The following is a 22970-nucleotide window of genomic DNA, read 5'->3' on the forward strand; positions in this document are numbered from 1 at the left end:
GCCGGACACCTGGGAGCAGAGAGCCAGGCTGGGCCGTGTGGTGACAGTGCTGAGTCCAGAGGCCCACGTGACCGTGGGAGAGTCGGTTTCTCTCTCTGGGCCTCAGTTTCCCCACAGGACCCATGGGGAGGGATAATAACCCTGTGGGGCTAACGGGAGAACCTGGCCTGGCCACGTTCTGTGTCGCACTGCCCGGCCTCACCTCCAGGTACTCGAGATCTGGGTCCTTCACCCGATGGCCAATGTTCAGTATCTGCAGATAATCAGGAGACAGACGGAGCTACAGCAACGAGCAGCGACGGCCGCCCCAGGCCACTTCCCAGCCACGTCCCCCGCCCCGAGCACAGCGCCCCCTAGTGCTGCACGGGGCATCGGGGCCAGCCCTGACCCCCAGGGGAGAGCGCCCCCTGCTGAGCCCTGACCCCTGCAGCACAGCGCCCCCTAGTGCCGCACGGGGCATCGGGGCCAGTCCTGACCCCCGGGGGAGAGCGCCCCCTGCTGAGCCCTGACCCCTGCAGCACAGCGCCCCCTAGTGCCGCACGGGGCATCGGGACCAGCCCTGACCCCCAGGGGAGAGCGCCCCCTGCTGAGCCTTCACCCTGCTCCCTGCAGCACAGCGCCCCCTAGAGCCGCACGGGGCATTGGGGCCAGCACTGCCAATCAGGGGAGAGTGCCCTCTAATTGAGCCCTCGCACCCCGCTCCCTGCAGCACAGCGCCCCCAGGGGAACCCCCCAACCTGGTAGGAGCTGAGCAGCATGGACATGGCAGAGAGTTTGATGCTCGTCTCTTTGTTCCTTTCAATGTCCATGGAGCCCTCGGTGTCGACCAGCAGCACGGCCACCTGGGGGGGCTAAGAGTGAGAGCCCCAGGTCAGCTCCCGGCTTCGTCCAGCCACCCACGGCCCCTCTGCCCCCGGAGTCGCCCCCTGCTCCGCCCCCCTGGCACCTGGCAGCTGGTTCTCGCCCGCCCCAGAAGTCCCCCAGTGTTAGCTCCCCACGTCTGTCTCTGCTCCATTCCCCCCGTTCTCTCTGCACTGGTTCCCCTGGGGCCTCCTTCCCCACGTCTGTCCATCCCTCCCTGTTTCCCCCATTCCCTCTGTTCCCAGCCCTCTACCCTGTTCCCCTTTCCCTTCTCCCCCCCATGGCCTCCTCCCCCTTCCCTGTGCACCCCCAATGCCCCCACTCACCTTCCCCCCCTCGGTGGGGACCCAGAAGGGCTGGCTGCAGGCCCACACGCCCTGGGTGACTCGCTCCTCGTCCGCTCGCCACTCGAACCCCTCCAGGAGCTCGTCCTCCTGCCCCATCCATGCCCCGTCCCTCGCGTCCTGCCAGACAGGAACATGGAGAGACGGGGCCAGTGCAGGGTGGGGGAGGTCAGTGACTGGTTCCCCCCTCCTACCCCAAGCTGCAAACCCTGGGAGGGGACGGGGTTAATTGTACTAGTGTGGGGCGGGGAGGATCCATGGTGACGGGTGCACTCGTAATCTGACAGAGAAACAGACCCACGGCTGGCTGGACACAGAGAGACGCGTTGGTTCCACACAGCCAGACAGACACATTAGTGTCCAGCCATGGCCTGAGGTAACTGGACACGGTGGGGACGGGCTGCTCACAGACACGTGTGCAGCTCTGAGTCCCCAGCAGGGGGCAGGATGGGGCCGCTCACACCCCAGCTCACTCCTGTTCCCGTTCACACTCACCAGGCTCCGGAGCCGGCGCAGCAGGTAGTTCAGCAGGAAGGATTTGCCCAAGCGCTGCTCCCCGATGATGGAGACCAGGCAGACGGGGGCGTCCCCCACCCCACCCTGCTCCAGGCAGCGGCTCAGGGCCTCCTCGTCCAGGGTCAGGCCCCCTTCCTCGTCCAGACACACCAGCTGCACCGGGCGCCCCGGCTCCGGCTGAGCCCCCGGCCCCTGCTGCTGGGACAGAGCAGGGTCAGAGCTGGGACCCCACTCCTAAGACGGTGAGTCCCCTGTGCCTCGGATCAGAGCCGCTGTGCCCCATTCCCATCCCCTGAACCAGCCAGTGCCCAAGATCAGACCCCTGTGCCCCATTCCCACCTTCCCAAGCCAGCCAGGCCCCCAGCCCTGGGGCTGGATCAGAGCCAGAACTCTCTGGAGGGGAAAGACCCCTAGATTCTTGCTGGAACACATCAAGGGAGACTGCACCTGCATGGGGAAGACCCTTAAAGAAATGGAGGCTCAGGGGATCTTCAGTGTGATTCTCCCTGTCCCTGGAGGAGGAGAGTGAAGGGGGGACAAGATGCTGATGATCACCAGGTGGCTCAGGCAGTGGGGCTGAGGAGGGCTTGGGGATGTTCACAGAGAGACGACTGGTCTCATGGGAGGGACGCCACCTGAGTAGGGCGGGAGACAGACTTCCAGGATAGAGGTTGGCACAGCTGGTGAAAAGGGCATTAAACTAGGAACCCTGGGAGATGCTCATGGAATCTCCAGGCCTGATTCTCACACTGAGCGGGGGGAGGGGGTAAATCACGTGGGAGAGGGCGCAGCAGGGGAGAATGGAAGGACAGAGGGCAGGAGAATGGACAACAAGAGGAACATTAGTGCCAAGAGCACCGACACTGAGAGTCAGGTGGCCGATACCGGCAGTAAAAGGACTGTACGTAACCGGGTGAGAAATCTGAGCAAAGCCAAGCGGAAGCAGTGAGGTGTCTGCTCAGCAACGCCAGGAGCCGGGTGACAAAATGCAGGAACTAGAACTACGGGTGCAGGCCGGGAAACCAGACATTGTTGGGAGAACAGAACCATGGGGCAGTAGCAGCCTTGGCTGGAGTACAGGAAAGAAAACACAAAGGCAGAGGTGGTGGAATAGCATTGGCTCCCCTGGGATAGTGCTTGGGGTCAGCTACAGACCCAAGGGTCCAGTTTGTCTGTGAATAGAGACCCCTTTAATAGTTTGAATGAAATAAATACCACTGGGAATTGTGTGATCATGGGAGACTTTAATTCCCCAGACAGAGATTGGGGGAGAAGTGCTACTAATAATGGTAGGATCCAAATATCCCTGGATGTAAGAGCTGACAGATTTCTTCACCAAAGTGTCACTGAACCAACAAGAGGTGACGCCAGTTTAGATTTGGTATTGGTGAGTAGCGAGGACATCACTGAAGAACTGGCTGGAGAGAACAGCCTTGGTTTGAGTGACCATGAGCTAATTCAAATTAAATTAAATGGAAGGATAAATCAAAACAGTTCTGCATCTGGGGGTCCTGGATTTTAAAGGGCAAAATGTAAAAAATTAAGAGAATTAGGAAGGGAAGTGATCTGACCTGCAAATCTCAAGGATCTGGATGTGGAGGAAGCTTGGAATTACTTTAAGTCAAAGTTGTAGAAACTCTCTGGAGTCTGCATCCAGGAAGACAGCTGCAGCAGCACAGCAGCCAGCAAACAGAGCTGTAAACAGGGGAGTTTCAGTGGGAGTTTGCAGGGGAGGCTTAGAGACCTAGGCAGAGGAACTAACAGACTAGTGAAGGGAGTGGGTTGAGGTCTGCCGGTGTTCTGGTGCCTCTTGGGGGTTTGTTTTGGTTTGTGTTTCCTGGACTAACAGGTTTTAGGTGGGAAGGCTATGACCGATACAGAGGCAGCAGTGAAAGACACAATGAGGATGACTGGATGTGGAAGCTGCGGCATGTACATGATCCTGGAGGGGGTACCAGAAAAGAGTTTTGTCTGCATGAAGTGCCGCCTGAAAAGAGCTGATCGAAGAAAAGATCCGAGGACTGGAGATGCAGGTGGAAATTCTGGTAGAGTTTAGAAGGGAGTCCGAGCAGATGATGGAGCAAAGACATGAGGAGGCTGAAGGGATAAGCTCAGACTTGCAGATGGAAGCAGGACCAAAGAATTCTGAGGGGAGACTGCTGGGTGAGGAAAGTGAACAGTGGAAGCAAGTGACTAAGAGAACCAGGCAGAGGAAAAGACAGGCCAGTGAAGGAGAAATAGAGCTCAGGAACAGGTCTGCAGAATTGGAAAATGAAGAAGGGGCACAGCAGGTGGTCACTGAAGGTGAGAGGGCAAGGAAGAAGAGAAGAGAAGCTAGTCCTACAGGAAGAGGGGAAAAGTCAATGGAGACAACACCAAATATGAGCCCCAGGAGGATACGGGATGGGTTGCGGAGGATTGCAAGGGCGAATAGGAATCGAGAGGACTTGCAGCCAGTGGGAGCAGGGGATAGACCGGAGAATCACACTGTCACTAGGAAAAGGCAGGTCTACATGATTGGAGACTCCTTACTGAGAAGAATAGACAGGCCTGTAACCAGAGCTGATCCGGAGAACAGAAGGGTGTGCTGTCTGCCGGGTGCTAAGATACGGGATGTGGACCTGAGGCTGAAAAGTATCCTAACGGGAGCGGGAAAGAATCTGCTGATTGTCCTTCATGTGGGAACGAACAATACGGCTAGATTCTCGCTGGAACGTATTAAGGGACACTATGCCAGACTGGGGAAGACGCTTAAGGAAATCGAGGCTCAGGTGATTTTCAGTGGGATTCTGCCTGTTCCTAGAGAAGGTCAACAAAGGTGTGAAAAGATTATGGCGACCAACAGATGGCTCGGGCAGTGGTGCTATAAGGAGGGCTTTGGGATGTACGGCCCCTGGGAAGCATTCATGGATAGAGGACTGTTCTCTCGGGATGGACTTCACCTGAGTAAGGAGGGAAATAGACTTCTAGGATGGAGGCTGGCACAACTGATTAAGAGAGCTTTAAACTAGGAATTTGGGGGAGATGGTTGGGAGATGTCCAGGTGATCTCCACACCGGAATTTAACATTGAGAGGGAAGAAAACAAAGTAAGAGATGATACAGCCGTGGGTAGGAGAATGGAGATAGGAGGAAGGGTAGTGTAGATACCAGTCTAATAGGTGATACTGGTGGTAGAATGTCTGGGCCTAACCGGGTAAAGAATGTCAATGAAGCCAAACGGCAAAAATTAAGCTGTCTGTACACTAATGCGAGAAGCCTAGGTAACAAAATGGAGGAACTAGAGCTACTGGTGCAGGAAGTGAAACCGGATATTATAGGGATAACAGAAACATGGTGGAATAGTAGTCATGACTGGAGTACAGGTATTGAAGGCTCTGTGCTATTTAGGAAAGACAGATAAAGGCAAAGGTGGTGGAGTGTAGTAAGAGGAGGTCCTGAGATATAGACCTTGGTATCAGAGGCCTGGTATGAGGCCTAAGGCCTGAACTAAAGTAATGGTCAAGACTTTGCTAACATAAAGCAAAGTTAAGCTATGAGCCGGAGGCAGGCCCTGCTCACAAAAGCTGGCAAGGAAAGGGCTGATGCTGCAGAAAGAGACATACCTAAAAGGTACTGGACCCCAGATATCAGAACATTCGCATACTTGTACTCTCCACACAGATAACAAGGAATAGTCTGACCCATCCCAGTGACAAGGCCAAAAGGGTAATATGATGGAGGAGTTGTTTTGTTCGAACCAACTTGTACAAGGTGAGAGGCGGCACCTTACCACTTAGAGGGGTTGTACCTTGCTGCGTAGAGGGTTTGCACCTCAATACGTCAGGAGTGATGTGTAACTTGTTTGTACCTGTGTATAAGAATGCATCCCTGGGGCGGTGTCTTTGTCCACCCGAGGGGGCAGTGGAAAGTCCCACCACTGACTGAGCTGAGTCCATTGCCAGGGGGCACATACATGTAGTATGTCCTGTAGAGTAAAATCTAGAGGGAACTATCATTGTGCATTGTTTGACAATAAACCTGGCTGAAGTGCCTTCGTACCTTACTAGACTCTGTGATCATTGGGGGTTCTCTCGGGGTCTGCTGTGTCATCTATCTTCAAAGAGCTGGGGCAGCACACAGAGGGAACACACGCACGCAGCCGAGTGATATCAACATTGAACAGAGCAGAGCACCACACTGGTAGCATCTGACAACATGGAGTAGCATTGTATATCAATGATGAGGTTAACTGTAAAGAAATAAGAAGTGATGGAATGGATAAGACAGAGTCTGTCTGGGCAAAAATCACATTGGGAAAGAAAGCTACTAGAGCCTCCCCTGAGATAGTGCTTGGGGTGTGCTACAGACCACCGGGATCTGATTTGGAGATAGATAGAGACCTCTTTAATGTTTTTAATGAAGTAAACACTAATGGGAATTGTGTAATCATGGGAGACTTTAACTTCCCAGATATAGACTGGAGGACAAGTGCTAGTAACAATAAGAGGGCTCAGATTTTTCTGGATGTGATAGCTGATGGATTTCTTCACCAAGTAGTTGAAGAACCAACAAGAGGGGATGCCATTTTAGATTTGGTTTTGGTGAGTAGTGAGGACCTCATAGAAGAAATGGTTGTAGGGGACAACCTTGGTTCGAGTGATCATGAGCTAATTCAGTTCAAACTAGATGGAAGGATAAACAAAAATAGATCTGGGACTAGGGTGTTTGATTTCAAACGGGCTAACTTTAAAGAATTAAGGAAATTAGTTAGGGAAGTGGATTGGACTGAAGAACTTGTGGATCTAAAGGTGGAGGAGGCCTGGAATTACTTCAAGTCAAAGTTGCAGAAACTATCAGAAGCCTGCATCCCAAGAAAGGGGAAAAAATTAATAGGCAGGAGTTGTAGACCAAGCTGGATGAGCAAGCATCTCAGAGAGGTGATTAAGAACAAGCAGAAAGCCTACAAGGAGTGGAAGATGGGCGAGATCAGCAAGGAAAGCTACCTTATTGAGGTCAGAACATGTAGGGATAAAGTGAGAAAGGCTAAAAGCCATGTAGAGTTGGACCTTGCAAAGGGAATTAAAACCAATAGTAAAAGGTTCTATAGCCATATAAATAAGAAGAAAACAAAGAAAGAAGAAGTGGGACCGCTAAACACTGAGGATGGAATGGAAGTTAAGGATAATATAGGCATGGCCCAATATCTAAACAAACACTTTGCCTCAGTCTTTAATGAGGCTAATGAGGATCTTAGGAATAATGGTAGGATGACAAATGGGAATGAGGATATGGAGGTAGATATTACCACATCCGAGGTAGAAGCCAAACTCAAACAGCTTAATGGGACAAAATCGGAGGGCCCAGATAATCTTCATCCAAGAATATTAAAGGAACTGGCACATGAAATTGCAAGCCCATTAGCAAGAATTTTTAATGAATCGGTACTCAGGGGTTGTACCGTACGACTGGAGAATTGCTAACATAGTTCCTATTTTTAAGAAAGGGAAAAAAAGTGATCCAAATAACTATAGGCCTGTTAGTTTGACATCTGTAGTATGCAAGGTCTTGGAAAAAATGTTGAAGGAGAAAGTAGTTAAGGACATTGAGGTCAATGGTAACTGGGATAAATTACAACATGGTTTTACAAAAGGTAGATCATGCCAAACCATCCTGATCTCCTTCTTTGAGAAGGTAACAGATTTTTTAGACAAAGGAAACGCAGTGGATCTAATTTACCTCGATTTCAGTAAGGCATTTGACACGGTTCCACATGGGGAATTAGTTAAATTGGAAAAGATGGGGATCAATATGAAAATTGAAAGGTGGATAAGTAACTGGTTAAAGGGGAGACTACAGCGGGTCGTACTGAAAGGTGAACTGTCAGGCTGGAAGGAGGTTACTAGTGGAGTTCCTCAGGGATCAGGTTTGGGACCAATCTTATTGAATCTCTTTATTACTGACCTTGGCACAAAAAGTGGGAATGTGCTAATAAAGTTTGCGGGTGACACAAAGCTGGGAGGTATTGCTAACACAGAGAAGGACTGGAATATCATACAGGAAGATCTGGATGACCTTGTAAACTGGAGAAATAGTAATAGGATGAAATTTAATAGTGAAAAGTGCAAGATCATGCATTTAGGGATTAACAACAAGAATTTTAGTTATAAATTGGGGACACATCAGTTGGAAGTAACAGAGGAGGAGAAGGACTTTGGAGTATTGGTTGATCATAGGATGACTATGTGATATGACCGCCAATTTGATATGACCGTTAAAAAAGCTAATGTAGTTTTAGGATGCATCAGGCGAGGTATTTCCAGCAAAGATAAGGAGGTGTTAGTACCGTTATACAAGGCACTGGTGAGGCCTCATCTGGAATCCTGTGTGCAGTTCTGGTCTCCCATGTTTAAGAAGGATGAATTCAAGCTGGAACAGGTTCAGAGACGGGCTACTAGGATGATCTGAGGAATGGAAAACCTGTCTTATGAAAGGAGACTCAAAGAGCTTGGCTTGTTTAGCCTAACCAAAAGAAGGTTGAGGGGGGATATGATTGCTTTCTATAAATATATCAGAGGGATAAATATTAGGGAGGAAGAGGAATTATTTAAGCTTAGGACCAATGTGGACACAAGAACAAATGGATATAAACTGGACACTAGGATGGTATGATGGGATAGCCTAATTTAGGCAATTCATTTGGCAATTGATCTTTGATTATTAGCGGTAAATATGCCGAATGGCCTGTGATGGGATGGTAGATGGGATGGGATCTGAGTTACTACAGAGAATTCTTTCCTGGGTGCTGGCTGGTGAGTCTTGCCCACATGCTCAGGGTTTAACTGGTCGCCATATTTGGGGTTGGGAAGGAATTTTCCTCCACGGCAGATTGGCAGAGGCCCTGGAGGTTTTTCGCCTTCCTCTGCAGCGTGGGGTATGGGTCACTTGCTGGAGGATTCTCTGCACCTTGAGGTCTTCAAACCACGATTTGAGGACTTCAATAACTCAGACATAGGTTAGGGGTTTGTTACAGGAGTGGGTGGGTGAGGTTCTGTGGCCTGCATTGTGCAGAAGGTCAGACTAGATGATCATTATGGTCCCTTCTGACCTTAAAGTCTATGAGTCTATGAGTCTAAGAAGCCCGTCGAGAAGGGCTGCTGACCAAACTGGATGAACCAGGATCTCAAAGAGGTGATGAAGAGAAAGCAGAAAGCCTACAAGGAATGGAAGAAGGGAGGGATCAGCAAGGAAAGCTGCCTCCTGGAGGTCAGAAAGTGGAGAGAAAAGTGAGAACTGCCAAAGGCCAAGCAGAGTTGGGCCTTGCAAAGGGAATTAAAACCAACTGTAAAAGTTTCTTTAGCCTTATAACTAAAAAGAAAAGAAGGAAAGAAGAAGTGGGTCCGCGAAGCGCTGAGGGTGGGGTGGGGATTGAAGATACAGGTGGAAGCAGAGTGGATGAGCTCTCCCCTGACACCTAGTGGTGAGCTGTGGAAAAGGACTTCAGGAGCTGATCTCGTTTGCATGGCCACACCCACCCTGCCTCAGTGCTCACACCCACCACACCCACCCTGCCTAGCTGCTCAGCATGATGGGGCTGTTTGCCCAAATGGTCACGTGTGGCTGCTGTGGGATCCCCTGTCTCCTTGTTATCGGGGCAGGAGTAATAGAGGGTCATGTATCCTTGTTGTGTGAAGCAAGGGAAGCAGAACCTGGCCTACCCCGATGAAACACACACACACACAGAAACACACACACACATACACGTGTTGTGGGCCTTGCCTAAGGGCTCCAAACACCACTTGCCCCTTCCTGTCTCCACTGTATAATAACAGAGCTAATTTAGACTCAATTGAGAGTCTGGTTACACGCTGCAGAGCTGGAATCGCTGATACCTGGGTCTGAGCGTTAGACCTGCTCTGGGACAGTGTCGCTGATGCAAGAGGCTGCCCAGTGTGCACCAGCAGTGAGGCTCCCCCACTAACAGCTGAAATCACTGCGAGCTGGGTGAAGTGGGGGGCCCAGAAGACATCCTGGTGCGGCCAGCAGGGCGGCTGGCGGAGAGGCGTGGTGAGCAGCCAGGAGGGTGCTGGCAGAGTGTCAGAGCAGAGCCCTGCAGAGAGGGCCGGCAAATGAGTGCCCAAGCAGCGGAGTGAGTAAGGTGCCTCCTTTCCCCCCCTCCCCCATTTTCACCCTGGTGGGAGGTGAACTCTGCAGATGCACCTCTGAACTCTGGGGCTGCAACTGTGAGTGGGGTGCAGAGAAGGGACGGGCACATTAAAGGGACTTTTGGGTTGCTGGACCTAAGAACCTGAGGGGAAAGGACACTGCCCAGCCTACTTATGATTGGGTCTTTTACTCATGGTTTATGTTTATGAACCCTGCTTGTGGTCAAGTATCAGAGGGGTAGCCGTGTTAGTCTGGTTCTGTAGAAGCAGCAAAGAATCCTGTGGCACCTTATAGACTAACAGACATTTTGCAGCATGAGCTTTCGTGGGTGAATACCCACTTCTTCGGATGCTTGTGGTGTTTTCCCAAATTAACAAGAAGTTACTTCCCTCCTTTTATTAAAAGTTTATTTTCTACACTCAGACTCTGTGCTTGCGAGTGGGGAAGTATTGCCTCTGAGACGCGCCCGGGGGTGGTGTGTAAATTTCCCAGGTTACTGGGTGGGGGCTCGAGCCGGATCTGTGTTGTATCAATGGAAAGGAGCCTCTAGATCTGGGGTAGGCAACCTATGGCACGGGTGCCAAAGGCGGCACCCGAGCTGATTTTCAGTGGCACTCACACTGCCCGGGTCATGGCCAGAGGTCCGGGGGGCTCTGCATTTTAATTTAATTTTAAATGAAGCTTCTTAAACATTTTAAAAACCTTATTTTCTTTACATACAAGAACAGTTTAGTTCTATATTATAGACTTATAGAAAGAGATCTTCTATACACGTTAAAATGTATGACTGGCACGCGAAACCTTAAATCAGAGTGAATAAATGAAGACTCGCCCAGCACTTCTGAAAAGTTGCTGACCCCGCTCTAGATATTGAACCTGGCCGTGGTTGCTGCCGGCTCCACCTAGCAGAAGGGTTACGTAGGTACAGCCCAACAGCTAAACGAACACCTTGCCTCAGTTTTTAATAAGCTTAATGAGAAGCTTGTGGCAAGATGGCGAAAGAGAACAAGAATATGGGAGTAGAAATTGTCACTGAATTGGCTGAAATGGAAGCCAAATTCAAACAGCTTAATGGGACCAAACTGGGAGGCCTGGGCCATCTCCACCGAAGAATATTAAAGAAACTGGCACATTAAATTGCGAGCCCAATAGCAAGGATTTGTAATTAATCTGTAAAAGTCAGGGGTTGTATCCCATGATGGGAGAATGGCCAATATAGGACCTATATGAAAAAAGGAAAAAAATGTGATCCAGGAAACCACAGGGACAAGTTTTTAAAGTGCTTGTACACAAATGCCAGAAGTCTAAATAATAAGATGAGTGAACTAGAGTGCCTTGTGATAAAGGAGGATATGGATATAATAGGCATCACAGAAACCTGGTGGACTGAGAGCAATCAATGGGACACAATCATTCTGGGGTACAAAATATATCGGAAGGACAGAACAGGTCGTGCAGGGGGAGGAGTGGCACTATATGTGAAAGAAAGTGTAGATTCAAATGAAGTAAAAATCTTAAGCGAATCCACATGTTCCATAGAGTCTCTTTGGATAGAAATTTCATGCTCTAGTAAAAATATAACATTAGGGATCCATTATCGACCACCTGACCAGGACAGTAATAGTGATGATGAAATGCTAAGGGAAATTAGAGAGGCTATCAAAATTAAGAACCCAATAATAGTGGGGGATTTCAATTATCCCCATATTGACTGGGAACACTTCACTTCAGGACAAAATGCAGAGATAAAATTTCTCAATACTTTAAATGACTGCTTCATGGAGCAGCTGGTATGGGAACCCACAAGGGGAGAGGCAACTCTAGATTTAATCCTGAGTGGAGCGCAGGAGCTGGTCCAAGAGGTAACTATAGCAGGACCGCTTGGAAATAGTGACCATAATACAATAGCATTCAACATCTCTGTGGTGGGAAGAACACCTCAATTGCCCAACACTGTGGCATTTAATTTCAAAAGGGGGAACTATACAAAAATGAGGGGGTTAGTTAGACAAAAGTTAAAAGGTAGAGTGACTAAAGTGAAATCCCTGCAAGTTGCATGGGCCCTTTTTAAAGACACCATAATAGAGGCCCAACTTCAATGTATACGGCAAATTAAGAAAAACAGTAAAAGAACTAAAAAAGAGCCACCGTGGCTTAACAACCATGTAAAAGAAGCAGTGAGAGATAAAAAGACTTCCTTTAAAAAGTGGAAGTCAAATCCTAGTGAGGCAAATAGAAAGGAGCACAAACACTGCCAACTTAAGTGCAAGAGTGTAATAAGAAAAGCCAAAGAGGAGTTTGAAGAACGGCTAGCCAAAAACTCCAAAGGTAATAACAAAATGTTTTTAAGTACATCAGAAGCAGGCCGCCTGCTAAACAACCAGTGGGACCCCTTGATGATCGAAATACAAAAAGGAGCGCTTAAAGACGATAAAGTCATTGCGGAGAAACTAAATGGATTCTTTGCTTCAGTCTTCACGGCTGAGGATGTTAGAGAGATTCCCAAACCTGAGCTGGCTTTTGTAGGTGACAAATCTGAGGAACTGTCACAGACTGAAGTGTCACTAGAGGAGGTTTTGGAATTAATTGATAAACTCAACATTAACAAGTCACCGGGACCAGATGGCATTCACCCAAGAGTTCTGAAAGAACTCAAATGTGAAGTTGCGGAACTATTAACTAAGGTTTGTAACCTGTCCTTTAAATCGGCTTCGGTACCCAATGACTGGAAGTTAGCTAACGTAATGCCAATATTTAAAAAGGGCTCTAGGGGTGATCCTGGCAATTACAGACTGGTAAGTCTAACGTCGGTACCGGGCAAATTAGTTGAAACAATAGTAAAGAATAAAATTGTCAGACACATAGAAAAACATAAACTCTTGAGCAATAGTCAACATGGTTTCTGTAAAGGGAAATCGTGTCTTACTAATCTATTAGAGTTCTTTGAAGGGGTCAACAAACATGTGGACAAGGGGGATCCGGTGGACATAGTGTACTTGGATTTCCAGAAAGCCTTTGACAAGATCCCTCACCAAAGGCTCTTACGTAAATTAAGCTGTCATGGGATAAAAGGGAAGGTCCTTTCATGGATCGAGAACTGGTTAAAGGACAGGGAACAAAGGGTAGGAATTAATGGTAAATTCTCAGAATGGAGAGGGGTAACTAGTGGTGTTCCCCAAGGGTCAGTCCTCAGACCAATCCTATTCAATTTATTCATAAATGATCTGGAGAAAGGGGTAAACAGTGAGGTGGCAAAGTTTGCAGATGATACTAAACTACTCAAGATAGTTAAGACCAAAGCAGATTGTGAAGAACTTCAAAAAGATCTCACAAAACTAAGTGATTGGGCAACAAAATGGCAAATGAAATTTAATGTGGATAAATGTAAAGTAATGCACATTGGAAAAAATAACCCCAACTATACATACAACATGATGGGGGCTAATTTAGCTACAGCGAGTCAGAAAAAAGATCTTGGTGTCATCGTGGATAGTTCTCTGAAGATGTCCATGCAGTGTGCAGAGGCGGTCAAAAAAGCAAACTGGATGTTAGGAATCATTAAAAAGGGGATAGAGAATAAGACTGAGAATATATTATTGCCCTTATATAAATCCATGGTACGCCCACATCTCGAATACTGTGTACAGATGTGGTCTCCTCACCTCAAAAAAGATATTCTAGCACTAGAAAAGGTTCAGAAAAGGGCAACTAAAATGATTAGGGGTTTAGAGAGGGTCCCCTACGAGGAAAGATTAAAGAGGCTAGGACTCTTCAGCTTGGAAAAGAGAAGACTAAGGGGGGACATGATAGAGGTATATAAAATCATGAGTGCTGTTGAGAAAGTGGATAAGGAAAAGTTATTTACTTATTCCCATAATACAAGAACTAGGGGTCACCAAATGAAATTAATAGGCAGCAGGTTTAAAACAAATAAAAGGAAGTTCTTCTTCACGCAGCGCACAGTCAACTTGTGGAACTCCTTACCTGAGGAGGTTGTGAAGGCTAGGACTATAACAATGTTTAAAAGGGGACTGGATAATTTCATGGTGGCTAAGTCCATAAATGGCTATTAGCCAGGATGGGTAAGAATGGTGTCCTTAGCCTCTGTTCGTCAGAGGATGGAGATGGATGGCAGGAGAGAGATCACTTGATCATTGCCTGTTAGGTTCACTCCCTCTGGGGCACCTGGCATTGGCCACTGTCGGTAGACAGATACTGGGCTAGATGGACCTTTGGTCTGACCCAGTACAGCCTTTCTTATGTTCTTATGTTCTTATGTTTGACCTCAATTGTATGCACGGCCGTGGAACAAGTTTTGAAAGAGACAGTAGTTAAGCACATAGAGATAAATGGTAATTGGCATAAAATACAATCTGGCTTTACAAAAGGTAGATCGTGCCAAACCAACCTGATCTCTTGCCTTGAGAAGTTAACCGATTTTCTAGACACAGGAAATGCAGTTGATCTAATCAGCCTGGATTTCAGTAAGGTGTTTGATACAGTGCCTCGTGGGAAATTCAATTGGAGAAGATGGGAATTAATATACAAATTGAGAGATGGATATGGAACTGGTTAAAGGGGAGACTACAACGGGTCAAACTGAAAGGGGAACTGTCAGGATGGAGGGAAGGTTCTAGTGAAATTCCTCAGAGATTGGTTTTGGGATCATTCTTAATTAACATTTTCATTAGTGACCTTGGCACAAAACGTGGGCGTGTGCTTATCAAATTTTTGGACGACACACAGCTGGGAGGTATTGCTAATATGGGTGTGGATGGGAATTTCATACAAGAAGATCTGGACAACTTTGAAAACTGGAGTAATAAAAATGGAATGAAATTGACTAGTGAAAAGTGCAAGGTGGTGCATTTAGGGACTAACAACAAGAATTTGCACTACAAGGTGGGGACATATCAGTTGGAAGTGACAGAGGAGGAGAAAGACCTGGGTGAATTGGCTGATCACTGGATGACTATGAGCCACTGATGTGATGTTGCCATGAAAAAGGCTGATGCAATCCTAGGATGTATCAGGTGAGAGGCTGTAATCCATCATAGACAGGGAAGTGTTATTGCCATTAGACAAGGCACTGGTGAGACCTCATCTGTGGGGAGCAGTGTGTGCAGTTCTGGTCTGCTATGGTTAAGGAAAATGAATTCAAACTGGAACAGGGACAGAGAAGGGCTACTAGGATTATTCAATGACTGGAAAACCTGCCTTAGGAGAGGAGACTCCAAGAGCTCGGCTTGTTTAGCCGAACCAAACGAAAGCTGAGGGGAGCTACGACTGCGCTCTAGAGACACACCAGAGGAATGAATCCCGGGGAGGGAGGGAGGGGAGTTATTTAAGTTAAGCACCAACCTTGACACAAGAACACATGGCTATAAACTGGCCAGCAACAAGTTTAGCCTTGAAATTAGACAACGATTCCCAACCCTCGGAGTGAAGTTCTGGAACAGCCTCCCAAGGGGAACAAAAAAACTAACTGGATTCAGGACTGAGCCTGACAATTTCATGGAGGGGCTGGGATGATGAGGGTGTCTACAATGTGCGAAGGCTTGTACCAGATATCCCCAACGGGGGGTGATGGGACACTAGCTGGGGAGGGGTCTGAGTTACTACAGAGAATTCTCTCCCAGGGGTCCGGCTGGTGGGTGTCACCCACATGCTCAGGGCCTAGCTGATCGCCATATATGGGATTGGGAAGGAATTTTCCCACAGGTCCGATTGGCAGAGACCTGGCGGGTTTTCACCTTCCCCTGCAGCGTGGGGCACTGGTCACTTGCATCCTTGAACTAATGTAAATGGTGGAGTCGCTGTAACTTGGAATCTTTAGATCAGGGGTCTCAAACATGCGGCCCGCGGGCCGCATGCGGCCCGCGGAGCTCTTCCCTGCGGCCCGCGGAGCTCCCCAGGGGAGCTCCGCAGGGGCCCCCAAGAGAAAAGCGGAGGCTCCCGCCTCCGCCCCTCTCCTGGAGCCTCGGCGCATAGAGCACCGAGTCTCCGTCCGAGCGCCTGAGCCCCGCCCCGATCCGAGCCGCGTGGGGAGGGGGCGGGGCTGGGAGCTCTGGGCTGAGCGCTGCGCTCGGCGTGGAGCTCCCAGCCCCGCCCCCTCACCACGCGGCTCTGAGCGGGACCGCCGGAGACGCACTCGGGTAAGGGGGGGGGAAGCGGGACCCGCCGGGCCCGGGCCGGGGGAAGGGAAGCGGGACCCGCCGGGGCCGGGCTGGTGGGGGGGGGGAAGGGAAGCGCTCAGGGCTGGGGCAGAGGATTAGGGTGCGGGGGGATGAGGGGTTCATGATGTGGGGGCGCTCAGGGCTGGGGCAGAGGATTAGGGTGTGGGGGGATGAGGGCTCTGGCTGGGGCTGAGGATTAGGGTGCAGGGTCCTAGTGCCTGCCCTCCGCCAGTACTGGCAAGGCAGGCTTCCCTTACCCTGAGCCTCTCCAACCCCAAACCCTCAGCCCCAGCCCGAGCCCTCATTCCCCCCGCACCCTAATCCTCAGCCCCAGCCCTGAGCACCCCCACATCATGAACCCCTCATCCCCCTGCACCCTAATCCTCAGCCCCAGCCAGAGCCCTCATCCCCCCGCACCCTAATCCTCTGCCCCAGCCCTGAGCACCCCCACATCATGAACCCCTCATCCCCTGCACCCTAATCCTCTGCCCCAGCCCTGAGCGCCCCCACATCATGAACCCCTCATCCCCCCGCACCCTAATCCTCTGCCCCAGCCCTGAGCGCCCCCACATCATGAACCCCTCATCCCCCCGCACCCTAATCCTCTGCCCCAGCCCTGAGCGCCCCCACATCATGAACCCCTCATCCACAGCCCTCACCCCACACTCCAAACCTCTTCCCTAGCCCTGAGCCCCCTCGCATCATGAACCCCTCATCCACAGCCCTCACCCCACAGCCCAACCCTCTTCCCTAGCCCTGAGCCCCCTCGCATCATGAACCCCTCATCCACAGCCCTCACCCCACAGCCCAACCCTCTTCCCTAGCCCTGAGCCCCCTCGCATCATGAACCCCTCATCCACAGCCCTCACCCCACAGCCCAACCCTCTTCCCTAGCCCTGAGCCCCCTCCTGCATCATGTACCCCTCGCCCTCAGCCCCACAGCCCTCACCCCTGCACTCCCTCCTATCCCCAAACTCCGTCCCAAAGCCTGCACCCCCACCCCCTGCCGCAGCCTGGAGCCTGCATCGAGCACAGAGCCTGCATCCAGACCCCCTCCCCCACCCAAACTCCCTCCCAGAGCCTTAGGCAGTAAATCTAAGTGCGTGTTTTGTCCTTTGAGTGAGGTGCATTACTGAGTGTATATATTTATTAAAACTGCGCGCGCTTTGGGGAGGAGGTGGAGACGAGACCGGGCTGGGGCGGGGCCTCATGGATGGGGTGGATTGGGGGTGGGGCCAGGGGCAGCAAGGGGGCGTGTCAGTGATGCGGCCCTCGGGCCAATGCACTAGTCCTCATGCGGCCCTCGGGGTCATTTGAGTTTGAGACCCCTGCTTTAGATCATGATTTGAGGACGTCAGTGACTCAGCCAGAGCTTCGGGGTCTATTACAGGAGCGGGTGGGTGAGGTCCTGTGCCCTGCGATGTGCAGGAGGTCAGACTAGATGATCATGATTGTACCTTCTGGCCGACCTGTCTGAGTCTGTGTGTCCCATTCCCACCCCTGAGCCAGCCAGTCCCTGCCCTGGGGCCAGATCAGGGCTGGCGCCTCCTAAAGGGGAGAGGCCCCGTGTCCCATTCCCTGCCCCCCTGAGCCAGGCAGTCCCTGCCCTGGGGCTGGATTGGGCCCAGCGTCCCCTACAGGAGAAAGCTCCTTTCCCCCTTATCTGGCCTGTCTGGTCTCACCGGCTCCGGCTCTTCCCGCAAGAGCTCGGTGTATTTCTCCACCAGGCTTTTGACACGTGTGTCTGGGATCATCCTGCCCCTGGAGCAGGGAGCCCGGCACTCGGGGCAGCGGCGTCCCTGGGCTGAGACCCCGAGCCAGTGAGTGGACAGGCAGCCCCGGCAGAAGTTGTGGCCGCACTCGATGGAGACGGGGTCGTCCAGAACGTCCAGGCAGATGGAGCAGGTGACGTCCTCCCGTAGTCGCTCCATCCCTCTGACCCCGCAGACCTGGGGAGATTCACTGGGTCAGGAGCCAGCACATGGGAACACCGGGGCTGACGTGCTAGAGCAGGGGGGCTGGGAGCCAGGACGCCTGGGTTCCATTGTTAGTGTTCACCACTTTGCTGGTAAGTTTCCGTTCACTGCTGTGCACTGGCCACTCCCATTTTGGGGCAGGGCTGGCAAGTCCCTCTCTGCTCATGGGGGTTTGGGTTGCCTGGGGGCCCGGGAACACAGCGCCCTGAGCTCCAATGGGGACGACACAGGCATTCCCGCCCCCTGAGCTCAGCCCACTGGAAACACCCGACCTGCCAGGACGTGAGCTTGGCCATGGGGTGAGACTCTCAGAGCCCCCGGGCGTCTGCCAGCCCAGCCAGTCAAGGGGCCTCAGAAACACCAGGTGCTGTTGCTCCTGATGTTATTAAAGAGGGGCTGCCTTGGACATACTGAATCTCCCCCCTCCCCAGCTCACAGGGCCCGGACTCCTGGGAAAGTGGCTAGAGCAACACCCCCCCTCCCCCCCCAGGCGCTAGCCGCCGGCAGGGGGAGGGGATTGAAGGAAGGTCACCGGAGAGGATCTGGGCACCGAGCCCAGCAGCCCTGATGGCCAGAGCCAGCCCTGCTCTGCCACGTGGCGAGTCTCGGAGCGTCCTGCCGCTGAGATACCCTCAGCCCTGGATCCTAGCTCTGCCGCTGCCTAACCCTGGAGCTGGGCCTGGGGGAGCCGAGGCTCACACGAGACAGGAAGTTGTGACAGGGGCTTTGGGACAGGAAGTGGCTCCTGCCCTGAAAATCGGACGGCTTCCTGGAGACAAAGGGGTTTTCATCAGGTGGAGGAGGGTGGGGCAGATTTTGGGGCCCCCAGCAGTGGGAAGAACTCAGGAGTCCTGGTTCCCAGCCCTCCCCCGCTCTAACCCACCAGCCCCTACTCCCCTCCCAAAGTGGGGAGAGAACCCAGGAGTCCTGAGCCCCGGGACGTGGGCCCTGTCCCGCCGGGGCCCCTGAGCAGCGGGACGGGGCTTATGCCCTTGTGACGCACCTTATACGATTTTATAAAAATATGCTAATGAGTGTGACTATAATGTAACTGGAATCTGCTTCGTGCAAAAGGTCTCTAGTAAGGTATCGTTACAAAGCTCATAATCTACGGAGTGTGGTCATCCTATTTGTGTAAATGTATCACTCCTGTATCTGAAACTAGAAATATGAACTATAACTCTGGGGGCCTATTGTCATTATGCAAAGTGGGGGCCATGAATGGTGCTTTGGAATCTTGACGGCTCCCATCAGCCAGGACAATTGTCTGCAGATGTCTGTGTTTTACCTGTGAGTCTTCCTGTGTCTGTGTGGCAAGTGGGTAATGAGTCTTGCAGTGACATGTGATCACGTCACCTGAACTGGGATCCATCTTTAACCTGGTGCTTTTCCACTGAGGGGGGGCTGGGAACCCAGAGGGACAAAGGATTCCCGCCTTATGGAAAAGAGATAAGTGGGTGGAACAGAACGAAGGTGGGGAGGAGCCATCGTGAGGAATCCCCGAGCTACCACCTGAGCTGGAACCAGGGCTGGAGCAGGGGAAAGGATTGGGCCCAGACTAGGAAGGTGTCCAGCCTGTGACAGAAACGTATTAAAACATCTCTGAGGGTGAGATTTTATCTGTTCTCAGTTGCATTACTCTATTAGGCTCAGATTTGCATGTTCTATTTTATGTTGCTTGGCAATTCACTTTGTTCTGTCTGTTGCTGCTTGGAACCACTTAAATCCGACTGTGCTTAATAAAATCACCTTTTACTGATTAATGAACCCAGTGTTTGTGTCAATACCTGGGGGATGGGGAGCAAACAGCTCTGCATCTCTCTCAATCAGTGTTATAGAGGGTGGATAATTTATGAGTTTACCCCGTATAAGCTTTTTACAGGGTAAAACAGATTTATTTGGGGTTTGGACCCCATTGGGCGTTGGGCATCCGAGTGTCAAAGACAGGCACACGCCTTAAATTGCTTTCAGTGAAGTCGGCAGCTTTGGAGCAGGTAATTCAGACCCTGGGTCTGTGTTGGAGCAGCCGGGCGTGTCTGGCTCAGCAGGACGGGGTGCTGGGGTCCCCGGCTGGCAGGGAAAGCCGGGGCAGACGTAGTCTTGGCACATCAGTTGGCAGTTCCCAAGGGGGTCTCTGTGATCCAACCCGTCACAGCCCTTTTATGGGTACAAGTGGCCCCTGGGGGGAGAGGAGCTGCTCCCCAACCCCCCAGCAGAGGCGCCAGGATGTCGCTGAGCTGCGACTTCTACTATTTTCAGGGCCCTGGTTGGCAGGTGCCCAGGGGGGCTGCAGGGAAGGGGAGGGGGAGGGAAAGGAGGGGCTCTGGGGGGGGAGGATTGGGATGGAGCTTCAGGGGTGGGGGAGGGGCCGTGGTGTGGGGGTGTTTGTCCCCCAGTGTCTGGGTTCGGGTACATGGTGCCCTGGGATCACCTCCTTCAATGAGCCCCGACCCCCTCCCCACCACCTGCCCCCCCCAGGCCCCAGAGACGCTGGCTGGTGCATGAGGCAGGAAATACACCCAGGCTCCCCCCACCCCTTTCCCCTCCATTAGGGGGCAGCGCTGCCGCCCCCCAGGAACATCCCGACCGCGCCCCCCCCGTCGCAGTCCCAGCTCCCCACCCGAGGACACAACGGGCGCAGGGCAGCCGGGAGAACCACACTAACCCTCCGCGCCGCTCTGGAGATTTCCATGACTCAGCTGATTCGAAGCTGCGCCCAACGGACCCCCCCATCCGCCCACGGCACGGCGCTGCCGCCAGCCTCAAACCACAGAGCAATACCAAGAAGGCCGGAAACTCATCCCTACAAATATAGAAACAGCCCCAGGCCCCACCCAGCTCTGCTGGTGCCCCTCACTCCCGACCTGCAGCCCCTGCTAGCCCAGCCCTGGGACCCCCCCAGCACTGCCGGTGCCCCTCACTCCCGACCCGCAGCCCCTGCTAGCCCAGCCCTGCCCCCCCCCAGCTCTGCCATGCCCCTCACTCCCGACCTGCAGCCCCTGCCAGCCTAGCCCTGTGCTCCGCCCCCCAGCTCTGCCGGTGCCCCTCACTCCCGACCCGCAGCCCCTGCCAGCCCAGCCCTGGGCTTCCTCCCACTCCAGTTCTGTTCTTATAACTCACCCTGGTGAACAGACTCGAGTGCAGACTCTGAGGTTGATTCTCTGTCGCTCTCTGATTTTTCACCTCTTCCTCCCTCGCTCTCTGCCTGTCTGTCTGCACAGAGTGATGGGCTGTCTGCTTCCCCCCAGTTTCACTTTCAGTCACCAGGTTTGGTCACTAGATGCTGTGGGTGTGGCTGAGGGGAGGCTCTTGGCTCCTTTCCCTAGAGCCCTTTGCCAAGGGGGCGATTGTGTAGCTGGGGGATGGTCCCACTATTGTGGGGAACTTTCCTGGCTTCGGCAGGGCCCCGGTGAATCATTTAGCAAAAGGCTCCGAGTCCTCGGCCCAACTCCCTTTACCTGGAAGCCTGCAGCTCGAGAGCTCCCCTCCCCCTCTCCGACAGGGCTGGGGCCAGGGCTCCTGGGGGGCTCGACCCACCAGTCTTGTCTTGGCTGCTCAGGCCAGGGGCCCGGCCGGGTGTCCCCACCCCAGGGTGCTCTCTTCACACTGGACGCTGCCCTGACTCCCGGATCGCTGCAATCAGGTAAAACCTAATACAATTTATTAAACAGCAACTATAAGAAAGGGAAAAGTGGGAGAGGTTAAAGGAAACAAGGACCCCACCCTGTGGGCACGGGAACACCCCACACGTCCATCTCTGGGGCATCAGGAAAGGTCACAGTCTGTTCTGCACCCATCCCAGGCCTCCCGCCCAGGCCCTGGCTGTGCTGCAGGGACACTGCGGGTCAGACACCTGCTCTGGGGGTGGCCACACGCCCTCAGGCACTCGGGGGCAGGACCCTTCTCCCCAGCATCCCCCCCCCAGAGTCCGGCCTGCAAGGCCTCTTGTCTGGTGACAGCTCCCTGTGCTGGGTCCTCTGCCCAGGACCCCCCTTGCTCTCCCCAGCCACTCGTTGATCCCCTTAGCTCTGCCCAGCTCACATGGAAGATGGGCCCCGGGCGCCTGACTCCCTCATTGGCCTGCCTGCCCTGTCAATCAGGCTAACTTGGGGCACTGCCCACTCCACATTGGCCCTGGGGACTGTCAGTCTCAGGATCCTGCTTTCTCTTTGGCCCTTCCTCTTTCCTTTGCTACTGGGACAAGGCCAGCCAAAAAACCCAATGAGTTTCAGTGAGGGGCCCCCGTTGTGCCGGGTGCTGCACAGACCCCGAGTGAGATCGGGGGCTGAGACGTCATTGACATGACGTGTGACCGTATAGATCGTTGTTGCAACCCAGGTCCATTAGCTGCACCAAATCTTGTACAAAGGAAGTCACGCGAGGTGCCTATGAAAAGGCTGGAATTTGCTGGTTAGGATGATGCTGTCTGTAGGTGTGTATCAGTTTTGTATTTGAAGTTATGAGTATTGGCTACGTACTTGTATCTCAGTGTGTTTGATTGTAAGCAGCACCAGTGAAGCGTTTGTCCAGCTCATTGAGAAGGGACTCTTCAGATTAAGTGCCCAATCAGGAAACACTGAACTGACAATGGACCTTGGGAGACTCCAATCCACATGCGAAGCCTCCCTGGGAACGTTCAAGGTAACACGTGAGCAATGGCTGCTCTACCTGTAAAGAACTGAGTCATGCATGGCCATGTGACTTGCCCATGTGACTCCAAACTCCATCTTGCTGCTGTGATTTTCCACAGTAAGAACAAAGGGGGGGGGGGGTCCTTCCGCATGGCAGACTATATAAAAGGCCCTAGAACCCCTCCATTTTGTCCCTGCTTCTTACCCCTGGAGGAACTTTGCTACAAACTGAAGCTCTGAGCAATGGGCTGAATGACCCATCCCAGCTGTGGATGTTCCTGAGACTTAACTTAGTTCAGCAGTTTATTCCATCACTGCTACA

The 22970-nt window shown here is 52.2% G+C and overlaps 1 protein-coding gene across 1 annotated transcript in view; it reads right to left on the reverse strand.

Annotated features, from left to right (window-relative positions):
• The window catches only part of LOC123369135 (RING finger protein 112-like), a 31926-nt gene extending 13954 nt beyond the window's left edge, over positions 1 to 17972 (reverse strand). Inside the window, exons 1-5 of the mRNA XM_045014496.1 lie at positions 17724 to 17972; positions 1701 to 1919; positions 1188 to 1325; positions 738 to 842; positions 203 to 253 (exon numbers count right to left, since the gene is read on the reverse strand). Of these exons, the coding sequence (XP_044870431.1) occupies positions 203 to 253; positions 738 to 842; positions 1188 to 1325; positions 1701 to 1919; positions 17724 to 17972 (762 nt within the window). The remainder of the gene's footprint in view (positions 1 to 202; positions 254 to 737; positions 843 to 1187; positions 1326 to 1700; positions 1920 to 17723) is intronic.
• Positions 17973 to 22970: the final 4998 nt, after the last annotated feature.

This window comes from Mauremys mutica, chromosome 4 (genome assembly GCF_020497125.1).
Source record: "Mauremys mutica isolate MM-2020 ecotype Southern chromosome 4, ASM2049712v1, whole genome shotgun sequence".
NCBI classification, from domain to species: Eukaryota; Metazoa; Chordata; order Testudines; family Geoemydidae; genus Mauremys; species Mauremys mutica.